Here is a 13,101-nt window from a genome sequence, read left to right as displayed (position 1 = left end):
CTAAGGGGATGCAACGTATCTCTACCACACCTCACTTTAAGGTGATGTGTGCAGCTTAAAACAACGAAGGAATTGTATATGGGAAACAGTCCCCAGGCACTCTACAGATGAGCTCAGCATGTACGTAAAGCAAAAAAGGCTTTACTTACCTTCAAAAGTCGCAATTTCAAACAGAAAAAGACGGGGGTTCCATAGATGTCCAAGGAGGGAAAGCAGCAAAAGGAAAGTCTTTGCTAACCTACCCCTTCCATTAAATGTTTGACCACTGGTACATCCCTCCAACACATCTTGTGTTACAAGATAGTGTATATTCCAAGGCTGCCAAATGCACCTTATATACAAACCCTAAATCCAAAAGGAATAGGAGATATGTAATAATGTTTGCTGCACAACAATTCATTAGATTGATCACTTTCTTTGTGCACCATAATGTCAATAGCTTCCTGTTATTGAAACAGCAGTGTCCTGTAGCATGGCCCTTCATCATCCGAGTCAGTTTGCAATGATCAAACTCAGACCTCAGAACCTCGGCATCAAAGTTCATAGTTACTAGATTGGGGTGGTTTATTTGCTGATTTTGTTTGGTCAACAGGTTGTGTACCGGGTGAAATTTGATTGGTGGTTGAAGCGACAAGTGTACAAGGTGAGGATAACACACTTGTCATGCCGAAGTTGGAGAAATTAGGGTTTTGGCCAAACTCTCCTTGAGTAATTTGTGAATTACTTCTCGTGGGAGGGGGAATAGGGGGAAATGTAAGCACATTTCCCAGATCAATTTATCCATAGTCTGTTGCAGAGCTATCTTGATTGTGGCTATGAGGGCTCGAAAAACTAGGCATTTTGTTTTTGTACTTGTCACAAATCGTTCTCTCTGCAAGTACATTCATTAGAAATTGTACTCATGTCATGAATTAGTGGACATAATAAAAGGTTCATCAGGGTCTCATATTCTCCACAAATGCATTAGCAGTCTGGTCCCCCCCACATCACCATTGGACCATTTCTGGATTACTGCCCTATGTGGGAGTGTATTAAACCTGGCCTTAGAAAAAGGGATAAATGTAGGTGTGGGCACCTGCAATAAATATGCTGCAGTGGAATGTGGGAGCATATTAAACCTGGCCTTAGAAGGGATCAATGTAGGTGTGGGCACCTGCAATAAATATGCTGCAGTGGAGCTAGACACTATTCTGGTTTTCTTTAAGTGATTGCCAGATTAGGGTTGAGCACTTTTTCAAAAGATCAAAATCCATCAGCTGCATCTTCCAATGTTTGATAAGTATTTTATTAGCTTCTTAAATATCATACTGAATTGATAAATCAAGACTTTATTATTTTGATCTATCTTTATTCATTTTTGGTTGTTCATTATTGCAATATTTTGACTTTTGTTATTTTATTCTAAGTCATTCCTATTTGAAATGGCAATCTGTTCTTCAATAAATACAAAAACTTCAACACTTCTCAAATAATTTTCTGTTGACTTCGTTGCTATACTGATATCGTTCGAAGGTGTACTGATTTGGAGAGAATGCCTTGTTTCCCAGATGTTTCGATTCACTTTTAAACATGTTTATTTCATTTTTCATTTGTCCCAAATGCATTGAATAAGCTGCTAGCTGGCAAGGGATGACAAAACCCAACCTTCAGGGCACTTGATTCTGAAACAGCAGTTCCAGTATCAAAATTGGGTTTTCTGAATATCTTCCACTGAAATTAACAAACACACACAGTCTTAAGCCACCTTTCAAAAATATCCTCAGACTTCTTCCTCTCTTCCCGGAATCTTACCTGAGAGGGCAGACACCTTACGAATCAAAAGCTCTTGTTTGCGAGTTAGCAGAGTCTTCTGGCCAATTAGCTTGTCTGCCTGGTCGGTTAAACCCTGAATCTCTTCATAAGCCTAGAGTAGAGGAAAAGTAAAAGTCACAACTCCAACCAAATAGTTTTAACCACAAACGCATAAATGTTCTGTTAGCGCTTGACATCCATTTGATCAGTCGATTACAAACAAACAATTGACTGTTCCGCTGTGCTGACATGAGCTAGAACACACCAGGAGCCCATAGTTTAATTAGCCCTTTGTGATGACGAAAAAAGTTAACAATGCAATTTGACAAGCATATTTCAAAATGTTCTAGACAGTGGTGACCTTCATCACAATTCTTTTTACTTAATGCCAAAATGTTAGGCTTAACCCAAAAAACACTCAAATTAGATCAATGTTACTTAACAGTAATATTCTTTTTTTTATAGCTTGTATCTGTTTTAGCATCACATTCTACGCATAGTCCTTCATCTAGTCACTGGTCTGGAGTATTACAACTTGTTTATAAAATAAAGTTAGTCAGAGAAGTGTGTTCCTGTAACAGTGCGTCACTTGTATATGCAACTAGCATTGTTTCAGCCAATCGACTCCCTCTGCAGATTGATATGCGTTAGACTGAATTTCTAAACGCTGGCCTCGTGGACAGATGTTTAGAAGGCCACCCTAGTTGTAGTGAACAGGGAAACTCTGGGAGCTGTGGCCAAACCAATCAAGGTAGCATGGAGTGGTCAAGGCTAAGTCCCAGGAGAAAGTGAGTGGGGTCAGTGGTCCACAATTAGTCAACACAATGAGAAATCAAGGATTACACTTCGACAAGCAAGTATAAAAATACTATAGCATTGATATATGGACAAGAACACACTATGACAATGAATAAGAACAGGTAATATCACCCAACACTAATGAAATGTAATTGTCATTTGTATAGTGCCTTTTCCCATTGGTAGGATCTCAAAGTACTGTAGGGAACACCTTTGGGCACGGAAGTCCAGGTATGGTAAATTTGTCAGAGGAGTCTGGAATGTGTGTGTGCATTTTAGCCAATACGAAGGTGGGTAGCGGTGGCCAAGTCCCTGCTAGCAACCCATGTCAAGCATGTGGATGGGTGCTGTGAGGTAGTCATGAGAGTATGCGAGCGCAGGAGACCAGCTAGACCAACATTTTGTCATGGGTGATAGCACCTCTGCCATAAGAATACAGCTATGTGATGTTAATTAGAGTAGTGTATGATAGCAGATGGGAGTGTGATATGTACCCGTGTGTACTGGACGGTTTCTGGGTTTCGTAGATATAAAGACTGGAGGTGGGTATCTGTACTTCTGCCCCCTATATGGTAGGGTAAATACACAGAATACCCGAGCCAGGGTTCTCCAAGTGGTAGCTATGGACGAGCAAACAAGGCTTAAGCACTCAGGAGGTGATGCAGACAGGTTCTTAGGTAGAATGAGTCCCCAAGCCCCACAAAGGAATGTCCACACACTATGTTAGGTGATAACACAGCTTCTTTATATAAAAGAAGGTTGCTACCAATATATACACATAAATAATACACTTTGTACTCTGCCAAGACTATTCAAAGATTGGCAAATATATACTCTATGTGGTCCAACAAAATACTTAAAATTCAGTAATAAATGATATGATATGATATGGCATTTGTAACGCGCCTATACACAAGTGTTTCAAATGCACCAACTGCAGAAAGTTTTAAATAGGCATGTGAATTCTTCAGTGAAGTGTTAACCGCATAGATTGGGGAAGAAAGGCAGGTTAGGCATGAACTGTGGCAGAATTCTTTCTTTAGACTAGATCAATAATTCTGTGCTAGAATCAACCACCCCCCTCCCCCCTCCCCCCCACCAGGGCAACCTGTAATGAAAACGTTAGGGAGTAACTTATCTTGTCTTTTACAGCCCAGTCCAAAAATTATCAATAACCCTCTACTTTCTTCTTAAAGGTTCTACCACCCCATAGTACATGAGAGGCTACAGGAGAACAGGATCCAAGACGAATCTGGGACCCGTCACAGTACCTTTGGTGCCTTGGCTGTCGAAGTGGCAGAGTTTCTCGGTTTCAGTCGACGATTCCCCTGGAGGATGGACTCCCTTGGAAGAAGGAGCCACTTGGATGCTGAGTCCACAAAGAAAAATGGAACCAAAGTCCTTCTTAAGTGCAGCAGTTTTGCTCTTCGCAGGGCTCTCTGTTGGTCAACGATTTCTCTGACTGTAGAAGTCCTGGGAAGATTAAACTTGCTGTGGGCTCATTAAAGGCTTGGCAGATGAGAATAAAATGCATGGGACACTCAACTTCTGGCTGCAACAGGTGCCTAGGTAATTTTTGGAGTCAGGTTTCAGAATATTGCAGTTTTCCACCTCTCGGTTCTTCGGTGCTGCAGCACAGACCTTTGGACGGCTTCTGGCGACCTGGACTCGGCCACTGGTGTGGACCACAGACCCTCACCAGGTCTGGACCCTCGGGACGTCTTTGTTGGATTCTGGTGGCGGAAACCCACCGGCGGACCTTCCTCTGCACTCGGCGACCCTGGACCTTCTCCAGCTGGAAAAAGTGGCCAGTGATGATGGCAAGGATGTCCCTTGAAGTATTCTTAGGCAGTTTGAAACCTTCACAGCTCTGGGTGTTCAGCAGCACTATGCCAGTGTGCCACCTCTCTGGGCGGTAGATCGTAACAGGCTTCCAGCAGTCACGAACGATCCTCCGGACCCTGGGTGATACCAATGGATTTTGACTCAAGATATCCAGGCATTCCTCTTTAGGACTCACGAAGACCTCTTCTCTGGACGGCAGGCACACAGGAGTGGCTTCTAGGGCTTTTCAGATGAAGAGTAGCAGGTTGCACAATGGTCCCTCGTAGCTCAGGGAGAGGTCTCCTAAACAGGTCCTCTCTGGATCAGTCCTTGGAAGACAGCCGCTTTTGGATTACATGAAGAAAATGCAGCAGCAGACTTCTCCTCCAGCTGGGCTTCAAGGAACAGCTTCTTGCTTCAGAGAGGTCCCCGGTTATACAAATTTGGTCCCCATTCACTCAGGCTGAGCCGGGTTCAGTCAACCAATCACGCAGAAGGGCATTCATGCAGGCAAGTAGCCAATCAGGCTCACAGGCATTCAGGCCCTTCACTCCACCCAGGCACCCATAACAAAGAATGTGGATTGGGGTAAGCACTCAGCCTTTCAGCACACTACGCTACATACATGTCAGTTTCAGTCAGGGCTGTCTCAGGCATTGTGTAACACACAGAGCACACACCCATAACACAGAATGTGAGTTCACTTCAGACTCCATTCACACTGGTGCCACCCCAAGGGTGTACCCACAACGCACAGCCCCTGGGAAGGCTCCCATCAGTCTGACAGGAGGGAGCCCCAGAGCCATATTTGATATTTCCACCCAAAAGCCAGTTAGGAGGAAGGGACAGAGTGAGGGCTTCCCAGGACTTCGGGAAACAAGGTCAAAGGCAATAGAAACCAAGTGGCCATCTTGCCTTCCTGCAGGAATCCATTGATTCCTATGGCAGGGCCTCTGTGCCCCAAAAGTGGAGGACACTCATAGCCACTAACAAGTCAGCATGTAGCTGCCACCAGCCCATACCCTGCTCTGTGGACAACACACAGGTGCCCAAAACACTCAAGGGGTACAGGGGTGTACTCCCACCCATGGGTGCCATAAGGGTAACCCATGGGTGTTCACCAAAAGGAAAACATGAAGAGCTGCACTGCCAGAGGTCCAGGCTGGACCTCAGTGGCAGAAAACATAGAAAAAACACACAAGGACTAGGAAACAGATCTCCCACAAGATTGTTTCCCTCATCCAAACAGTCAACATACCTTCTGACCTTCTAGCTAGAAAGGCCATCTGCATTGTCAGGACTCTTCCCTGGCCTATGAACAATGAAGTCTAGCCCTTGCAGGCTAATGGACCACCTGAACAGTTTGGGGGTTTCACCCTTCGTCTGCATAAGTCACCTTAAGGGCTTATTCTCAGTTTAGACCTTAAAGGCAGACCCTATAAAGTAAGGTCTAAAATGCGTAAGTGCCCAAATTATACTAAAACACCCCTTTTCAAGAGTGGCCCACCTAAATTCCCTACCCTCGAGTTGCCTACTGATGACAATTATGGGGGGTTATCTCCCTTTGTCGCCTGAGACAAGACAGCTCCAATTCCAGTGTCACAGGCATCAGTTTGCACAATAAAGAATTTGCTGTAGTCAGGGGCACACAACACAGGTTCCCTGCACAGACTCTCTTTCAAACCTTCAAAGGTCCTTTGACAGTCAAACCGTCTTAGGCTGTTTGGGTGATGTCAGAGCTGTCAGAGGTGCAGCTATGGTGCCATAGTCCGGCATGAGTTTTATGTAATACCCAGTGAAGCCCAGAAAATCTGACCTGGGTTCGAGTGGAGGGAGTCTACCAGTCCTGTACAGCTTGTACTTTACTAGGGAGAGGTTGGATTTGATCCCCTCCTACCTCATGACCAAGGTAGGGAACCTTCCCCTGTGCTATCTGGTACTTGGTTGCCTGGATAGTGAGGTTGTCCCTTTTCATGGCTTGCAACACCGTATCCAAGTGTGTCAAATGCCGTCCCAGGTAGAACTGTAGACAGCAATGTTGTCCAGGTAGGCCACACAAAAGGCCTCCAGTCCATTGAGAGCATGATTGACTAACCTTTCGGAGGTGGCAGGAGCATTCTTCAACCCAAAAGGCATAACCCTAAACTAGTAAAGTCCTTCTGGTGTTGAGAAAGTCTTTTTCTCCCTGGCCGGTCAGTGTTAGGACTTATTTTCTATACTGTGGCCTGGTGGACAGATGTATAGAAGGCCAACCTATATTGTAACCGGGACGACTCTGGGAATTGTAGCTAAACCAGTTCAAGGTAGTAAGGCGGGTGGTCTAGGCTAAGTCTCCAGAGGTGGTGAGCTTGTATGGGGTCCACAATGAGCACACACAGTGAAGCAGTCAAGGAACACACTTAGACAAACAGGTATAAAAATACTTCTTTACTTATGGCCAAATAACAGTGAGAAATGCCTACTAACAGCTAATATTATCACTCGATACTAAAAATTAGATACATATGACATGCATTACTCACCGTAATAGCATTTCTGATGATTGTATCTGCTTAGATTCACATGCTGTGCATATAGTCCGACACCGAGTGGTAATCGCGGAGTACTGCATCTTTCATTCGACGTCGACATGGGCGTGACTAACACTATCCCTAACGTGATGTGTAGTGTACCAAAAATCCCTCATGCGTCAACGTCCCACTGGTTGTGTTTTTTCTGCCGTGAGGGAGCATTATAGTCAGCGTGAGTACAGAAGAGAGAAGATGTAAGATATACATGTTCTTTCTACTCCACGAGGGAAGAAGGGTGGGCGCATGTGACTCTAAGCAGCTACAGTAATCAGAAATGCTATTATGGTGAGTAATGCATGTCTCCTGATGCTTGTGAATCTGCTTAGAATCGCATGCTGTGCATAGACTAGCAAGCCATACCCTGAGATGGTGGTGCGATGTGTGAAGGAACAGTAGCAAAGAGATGGCTTAACACAGCTTGTTCCACCTGAGAATCAGACCTAGAATGAGCGTCTAGGCAATAGTGTTTTGTAAAGGTGTGTACAGAACTCCAGGTTGCCGCTTTGCAAATGGATTCTAGGGGAACATTTGCAATAAATGCTATGGAAGCCCTAGTGTCTAGAGCAGAATGTGCTGTAGGCTTGAAGGGCAGTTCTCTCTTACCAAAAGAGAAACAGGGTGTGATCCAATTGGCAATCCACCTTGAGTTGGTGGATTTAGAGAAAGGGTCCCTGCCACTGAAACAAAGAACTGGTTTGTTTTTCTTAGTGGCTTTGTCTTTTCTAGATAATAGATAACTGCTCTTCAAACATCTAGTGTGTGGAGGCTTCCTTCTGCCAAGTTAGTGGGGTTCTGGAAGAGGGTGGGCCAGTTCTAAGGATTGTTTACATGGAACTTTGAGATAAATGTAGGCGCAAAGCGTGGGTGAGTGCGCAGGACCACCTGAACTTTGTGAATCATATCAAATGGGTCCTGAACTGAAAGGGCCTGCAGTTCACGAATTCTCCTTATTGAGGTGATCGCCACCACGAAGGCGGTCTTGTAGTTGAGTGCTTTATGACTAGCCTTGTGCATTGGTTCAAAGAGAGGCCCCGGTTATTTAGTCTGGTATGTACAACATTCAGGTTCCACCCGGGAGCTGGGTTGGAAATAGGGAATGAAGCCTTTTTACCCCTCCCATAAATGCTTTAATTACTGGAATCTTCCATCACGAAACCTTGTTTTGGGGCATTGTGTATGCTGAAAGCGCAGCTAAGTGGACCTTTAGAGAATTGAAAACCAGACCTGAATCTAACAGGTGAGCTAGGTACAGGACAATATGTCTTGGTGTGCATTCAGTAGGATTGATGCCCTTGCCATTACACCAGATGACAAAGCGCTTGCATTTGCTGGAGTAGCAATGCCTGGTGTTAAGTTTCTGTGCTTCTCTTGAGTATGTCCATACATCTTTAAGGGAGTTGGAGGTGCCCAAACTCTATGACTTCAGGAGCCAGGATGAGATTTTGGGTGCATGGATGTATTGTCTCCGTCTGGTCTTGAGACAGCATGTTGTAAGGGCATGGCAGCTTCCTGGGAGGAAGAACCAAGGTTGACGGGCCTACATTGGGGCCACCAGAATCATCCCGACTGGCTCTTGATGCATCTTGTGCACTATGTTATCCAGAGACCATTCCCCCTGGAGCAGTTCTGAGGGTGCCCAGAAGCGTAATCTGGGCATTGTGCGTTCTCCAGAGTTGTGAACAAGTTGACCTCTGGGAAGCCCCAATCTGCGAAGACGTTTAGTACAAGGTCCTCATGCAGTTGCCACGGGTGCTCTACGTGTAGAGGGAAGTCTCTGCGGAGTTAGTTCGTGAAAAGATTGAGTACCACTGGAACATGTTGTGATAGGAGAAACATCTTGTGTTTGAGAGCCCATTTCCATATGTTCTGGGACAGTTTGGACAGCCCTAGAGAGCGAGTGCCCCCTTGTTTGTTTAAATAATACATGGCCGTAAAACTGTACGTGAGGACTAGCACTGTCTTCCCCTGGAGGTGTGTTTGGAATGCCTTCAGAGCCTTGAACACCGCTAGCAGTTCCAACAAGTTTATGTGATTGGATGCTACGGCTGGGGACCACACGCCGTGCACCGTCTGATGGAGGTGAGACCCCACCCCGTCAGAGATGCGTCTGTGGTGAAAGTGGCTTCTACTGCGGGGGGGGGGGGGGGGGTGAAAGTTTTCCCTTGACCACTACTGGAGAGCCTGAATGAGGGCTGCCGATAAAACCACTAGATCTTCCCATTGTCCGCTGGCCTGACACCATTGGCTCGAGAGACACTCTTGCACTGGGCGCATGCACAGGCGAGCATGTGGAACTAGGTAGATGCAGGAGGCCATCATTCCCAACAGTCGCATTGCTTTGCGTACAGTCACCTCGTAACTGGCTACACAGTGAGGGATCTGGAACAGCATGTCTTAGACCCTCTCGGAGGCAAAGATGAGGTTGTCTTTGGTCCGAACTAGAGCCCCCAGAAACGGTTTGACTTGGCTGGGGTTTAGACTGGACTTTTTCTCTTTGATCAAGAACCCTAGGCTGAAGAGGAGATCTACCATCTTCTGGGTATTTGTTAGGCATGTTCCGTACGAATCCCCTGTTATGAGCCATTCCTCGAGGTAAGGATAGACTGGAATGGACAGCCTGCGGAGGTGAGCAGCTACTACTGCTAGTACCTTTGTGAACACCTGTGGAGCTGAAGCAATGTCGAGGGAATAACCTTGAACAGATAGTAGCAACAGTTGGATTATCTCTTGCAGTGTTGTCATTCTGAATTTTTGCGGTTTGACATTTGTTCGCTGGCCGCAGGTCTAGCACAGGGCGCATGGTGAGATCCTTTTTGGGTACAAGGAAGTACACTGAATAAATACCCTTGTTTAACTGGTGAATTGGCGCGACTTCTGCAGTGCCATTTTCCAGAAGGATCTGCACCTCTTCCAGCAGGATGTATAGGTGTGCTAGCAATAGGTGTCTACTCTTCGGTGGGTGGTATCGAGGTGGCCGGTGAAACTCGAAGTAGCCGTGGGTAACGGTCTTTAACACCCACTGGTCTGAAGTGATCCCCTCCCAGGCGTGAGTGAATGAATGAATGATGACAAACGACCCCTGACCGGGGAGGCTTGGGAGAGGACCCAAACCGGCAAGTCATTGAGGTGGAGGCAGGGAAGCCTCTTGGAATAGAGTTCCTGCCTCTACGATGACCTCTCTGCTGATACTGGCTGTTACCAGATGAGCCTTGGCCGGAGGACCAGGGGGTACCTCCAGAGCCATGTTGTCCATGGGGAGACCGGGAGAAAGATTGTCCACGAAAGGAACAGCGAGAGTTTGAGCCTCCCCGCTGTTGGAAGGTGTAGAGGAGGTCCCAAATAAAGCCTGCACTCCAGTCGCCCATTTTGAAGTACCAGGAACGTTCACACCGAGATATACGACGTATGATGAGCAAATAAACCAGCAGAGAGCCACAGTGGGGCTCTGCCCACTACCTATCAGTACAGCAACGCCTATTGATACCCAGAAACCATGTACAGTAAGGTATCCATTATGAAAAGCCTACCAGCAAATGAGACGAAATGAAGATTGCCCAAGTACAGTCCCGGAAGAAACCAAAAAGGTCTTAATGGAAGACGAATGGTGACATCACGAGCACTTGGACGGATTCACAGAAAAGAAATGACGACCCGAGAATGACACAGAGACGAAACGCCTACCTCAAACGAAGCACAGTATTATAAGTGCAATTCCACTTTGCAAACGAAGCAGAACCAACCCAGGTTACTAAAGGCCGAATGATCAGAGATTCATATTCTAGCAAAACGAGAAGAGATGGCTGAATCGAAACTCGGCAGATGTAACTCGTGCCAGGAGAGCCAAGGTCATACCAATATAAGGAACGAACAGTAGCTGCATATAATTGAAACTTAAGAACAGAATATCCTTTCTCTGAAAGGTCGAGATAAGGAGGCGCAGGCAGGTGGCAAGCTAAATAAGAATCAAATGCACAAATTGAGAGAAACTAGACAAATTCACGGTGTAGGAAACACATGATCACCCGAGCGAGAAGAAACACCGGTTCACACCTAAGCTTGGCATCCGCCCAGGCAAAGATATAATAACTTTTCCAGACAGATGATGCAGTTTCGAGGCCAACCACGGTAAAATAATTGACACATAGTTGCTGAAGCGATGATTGATTGTAACCTTTATTGGAGAAAGGCCGGGTAGCTGAGGGGCACCCTGCACCTGGCTGACCGTGCTGCTAAGCAAAGTGGAAATGTGTGCATGGGGTTGGTGCCAACCTAATTACAAAGGACCAAATAATCTAGGGTCCTATGGTTAGTAGAACCAATGGGACGTCGTACTTTTAGTGACGTCTACAGTAGTCATTTTTGAAGGAAGGGCTTATACGGCCACCTGACAGTGTTTACCCAATCCCCTCACTCCATTACATATACAGATATAGTACCTATATTAAAGTTACCTTTTCCTAACTAATAGAATTGCATATTAACTTTTGAGTGTTACACGTCAGCTATGATGAGTTTTCAGTATAAATGCTATGATTTTTATGACGTTCGGTGGAGTTGAAGTGAGGAGGATGATCGCATCACTGCTGATTTCCACGACTCCCTGTTTTTTGTACTCGTCATTAAACGGACTCCCTTTGCCAAACCATTGAGTTGTCCTTATTGATTGGTGTTGGAGTAATAAATCTGCACCCCCATCCATCTCAAGGGTGCAGCTATCTCATCTTAAAGTACTTCGGAGCAAACCTCGGCTCTATGGGCTGGCCGGGGGTCTCCGGAGTACACTTGGTAGCAGAGGATGGTTTATCGATTATCGATTAGAATAAAACACCCATTGACCGTCGACATAAAGTAACTCTAGGTCTTTGGCAATATCACAAGTCCTTTGACATTCGGCTGAGTAGACCGTGAAGCTCCCCATAGACAGAGGTAGTTTAAGAAAACTGCAGACCAGGGCCTGAAGAGACCCGTGTTCCCAACGCTATACCTTCCCATTCCTATGGGCAGCTGAGTGGGCGAAAAGCTGAAGAAGGCGGTAACAAAGGCGGTGATCCAGAGGGTCCAGAGAAGAAATATGAGAACGATGAGTAAAAAAGATTTAATGTTTTGGCAAAAGTGCATGCCTTAGAACAAGTAAAGGGAAAAGGTAACGGAGGGAGGTGGAAAAACAAAATATAGTTAGAAGTAGAGAAGAATGTGTATATATATATATATATATATATATATATATATATATATATATATATAATACATTACTCACCGTAATCGTATTTCTGATGCTTGTATCTGTTTAGATTCACATGCTGTGCATAGGCCGACATCTAGTGGAAGCTGCGGAGTATTACAGTTTATTTTTCGAAACTCGAAAATGGGCGTCGACACAGGGCGTGACAGTAATACTATCCCTAGTGTGACGTCCACTGTACCCAAGATCCCTCACGCGTCTAGGATCCTCAGATTATATTTTTTCTGACATGAGGTAGCATGAGGAGTAGCATGAGTACAGATAATCCAAGCAGATAGATAGAAAGGTAAGACTACAAGCAACCATGCGCCTTCTCTCAGAGGGGAGGAAGGGTGGGTCGCATGTGAATCTAAGCAGATACAAGCATCAGAAATACGATTACGGTGAGTAATGTATCCCTTCTGAGGCTTGTGGAATCTGCTTAGATCACATGCTGTGCATAGATTAGCGAGCAGTACCTGAAGGAGGTGGGATGTGAGAAGGGTCATGAGCAAATTAAGTGTCTTAGAACCACTTGTCCCACTTGTGTATCTGCTTTGGAATGGGCGTCAATGCAGTAATGCTGAGTAAAAGTGTGAATAGAGCTCCAAGTAGCTGCTTTGCAAATGGTGTCAAGGGGTACATTTGCAATGAAAGCCAGAGTGGCCCCAATGCCTCTAGTAGAGTGGGCTCTTGGCGTGAAAGGCAGAGTTCTTTCAGAGAGTGAGTAACACAGCTGGATACAGTTAATAATCCACTTCGAGATGGCACCTTTAGAGACGCGATCCCCCTCTCTGCCTGTAGCTACGGAGACAAACAGTTGATCTGTTTTCCTTAGCGGTCTGGTTTTTTTTACATAGTAGAAGACCGCCCTACGCACATCTAGGGTGTGTAGTT

At 45.6% G+C, this 13,101-nt stretch overlaps 1 protein-coding gene across 3 annotated transcripts in view; it reads right to left on the bottom strand.

The window, feature by feature from the left end:
• Nucleotides 1-13,101, bottom strand: part of MGA (MAX dimerization protein MGA) — an 872,134-nt gene that overhangs the window by 171,458 nt on the left and 687,575 nt on the right. For all 3 annotated transcript variants that reach the window (XM_069638800.1, XM_069638798.1, XM_069638799.1), the window contains exon 21: nucleotides 1,792-1,903. In XM_069638800.1, the coding sequence (XP_069494901.1) occupies nucleotides 1,792-1,903 (112 nt within the window). The remainder of the gene's footprint in view (nucleotides 1-1,791; nucleotides 1,904-13,101) is intronic.

This window comes from Ambystoma mexicanum, chromosome 14 (genome assembly GCF_040938575.1).
Source record: "Ambystoma mexicanum isolate Mex_15411 chromosome 14, UKY_AmexF1_1, whole genome shotgun sequence".
NCBI classification, from domain to species: Eukaryota; Metazoa; Chordata; class Amphibia; order Caudata; family Ambystomatidae; genus Ambystoma; species Ambystoma mexicanum.
This window is presented reverse-complemented; position numbering and strand designations above follow the sequence as displayed.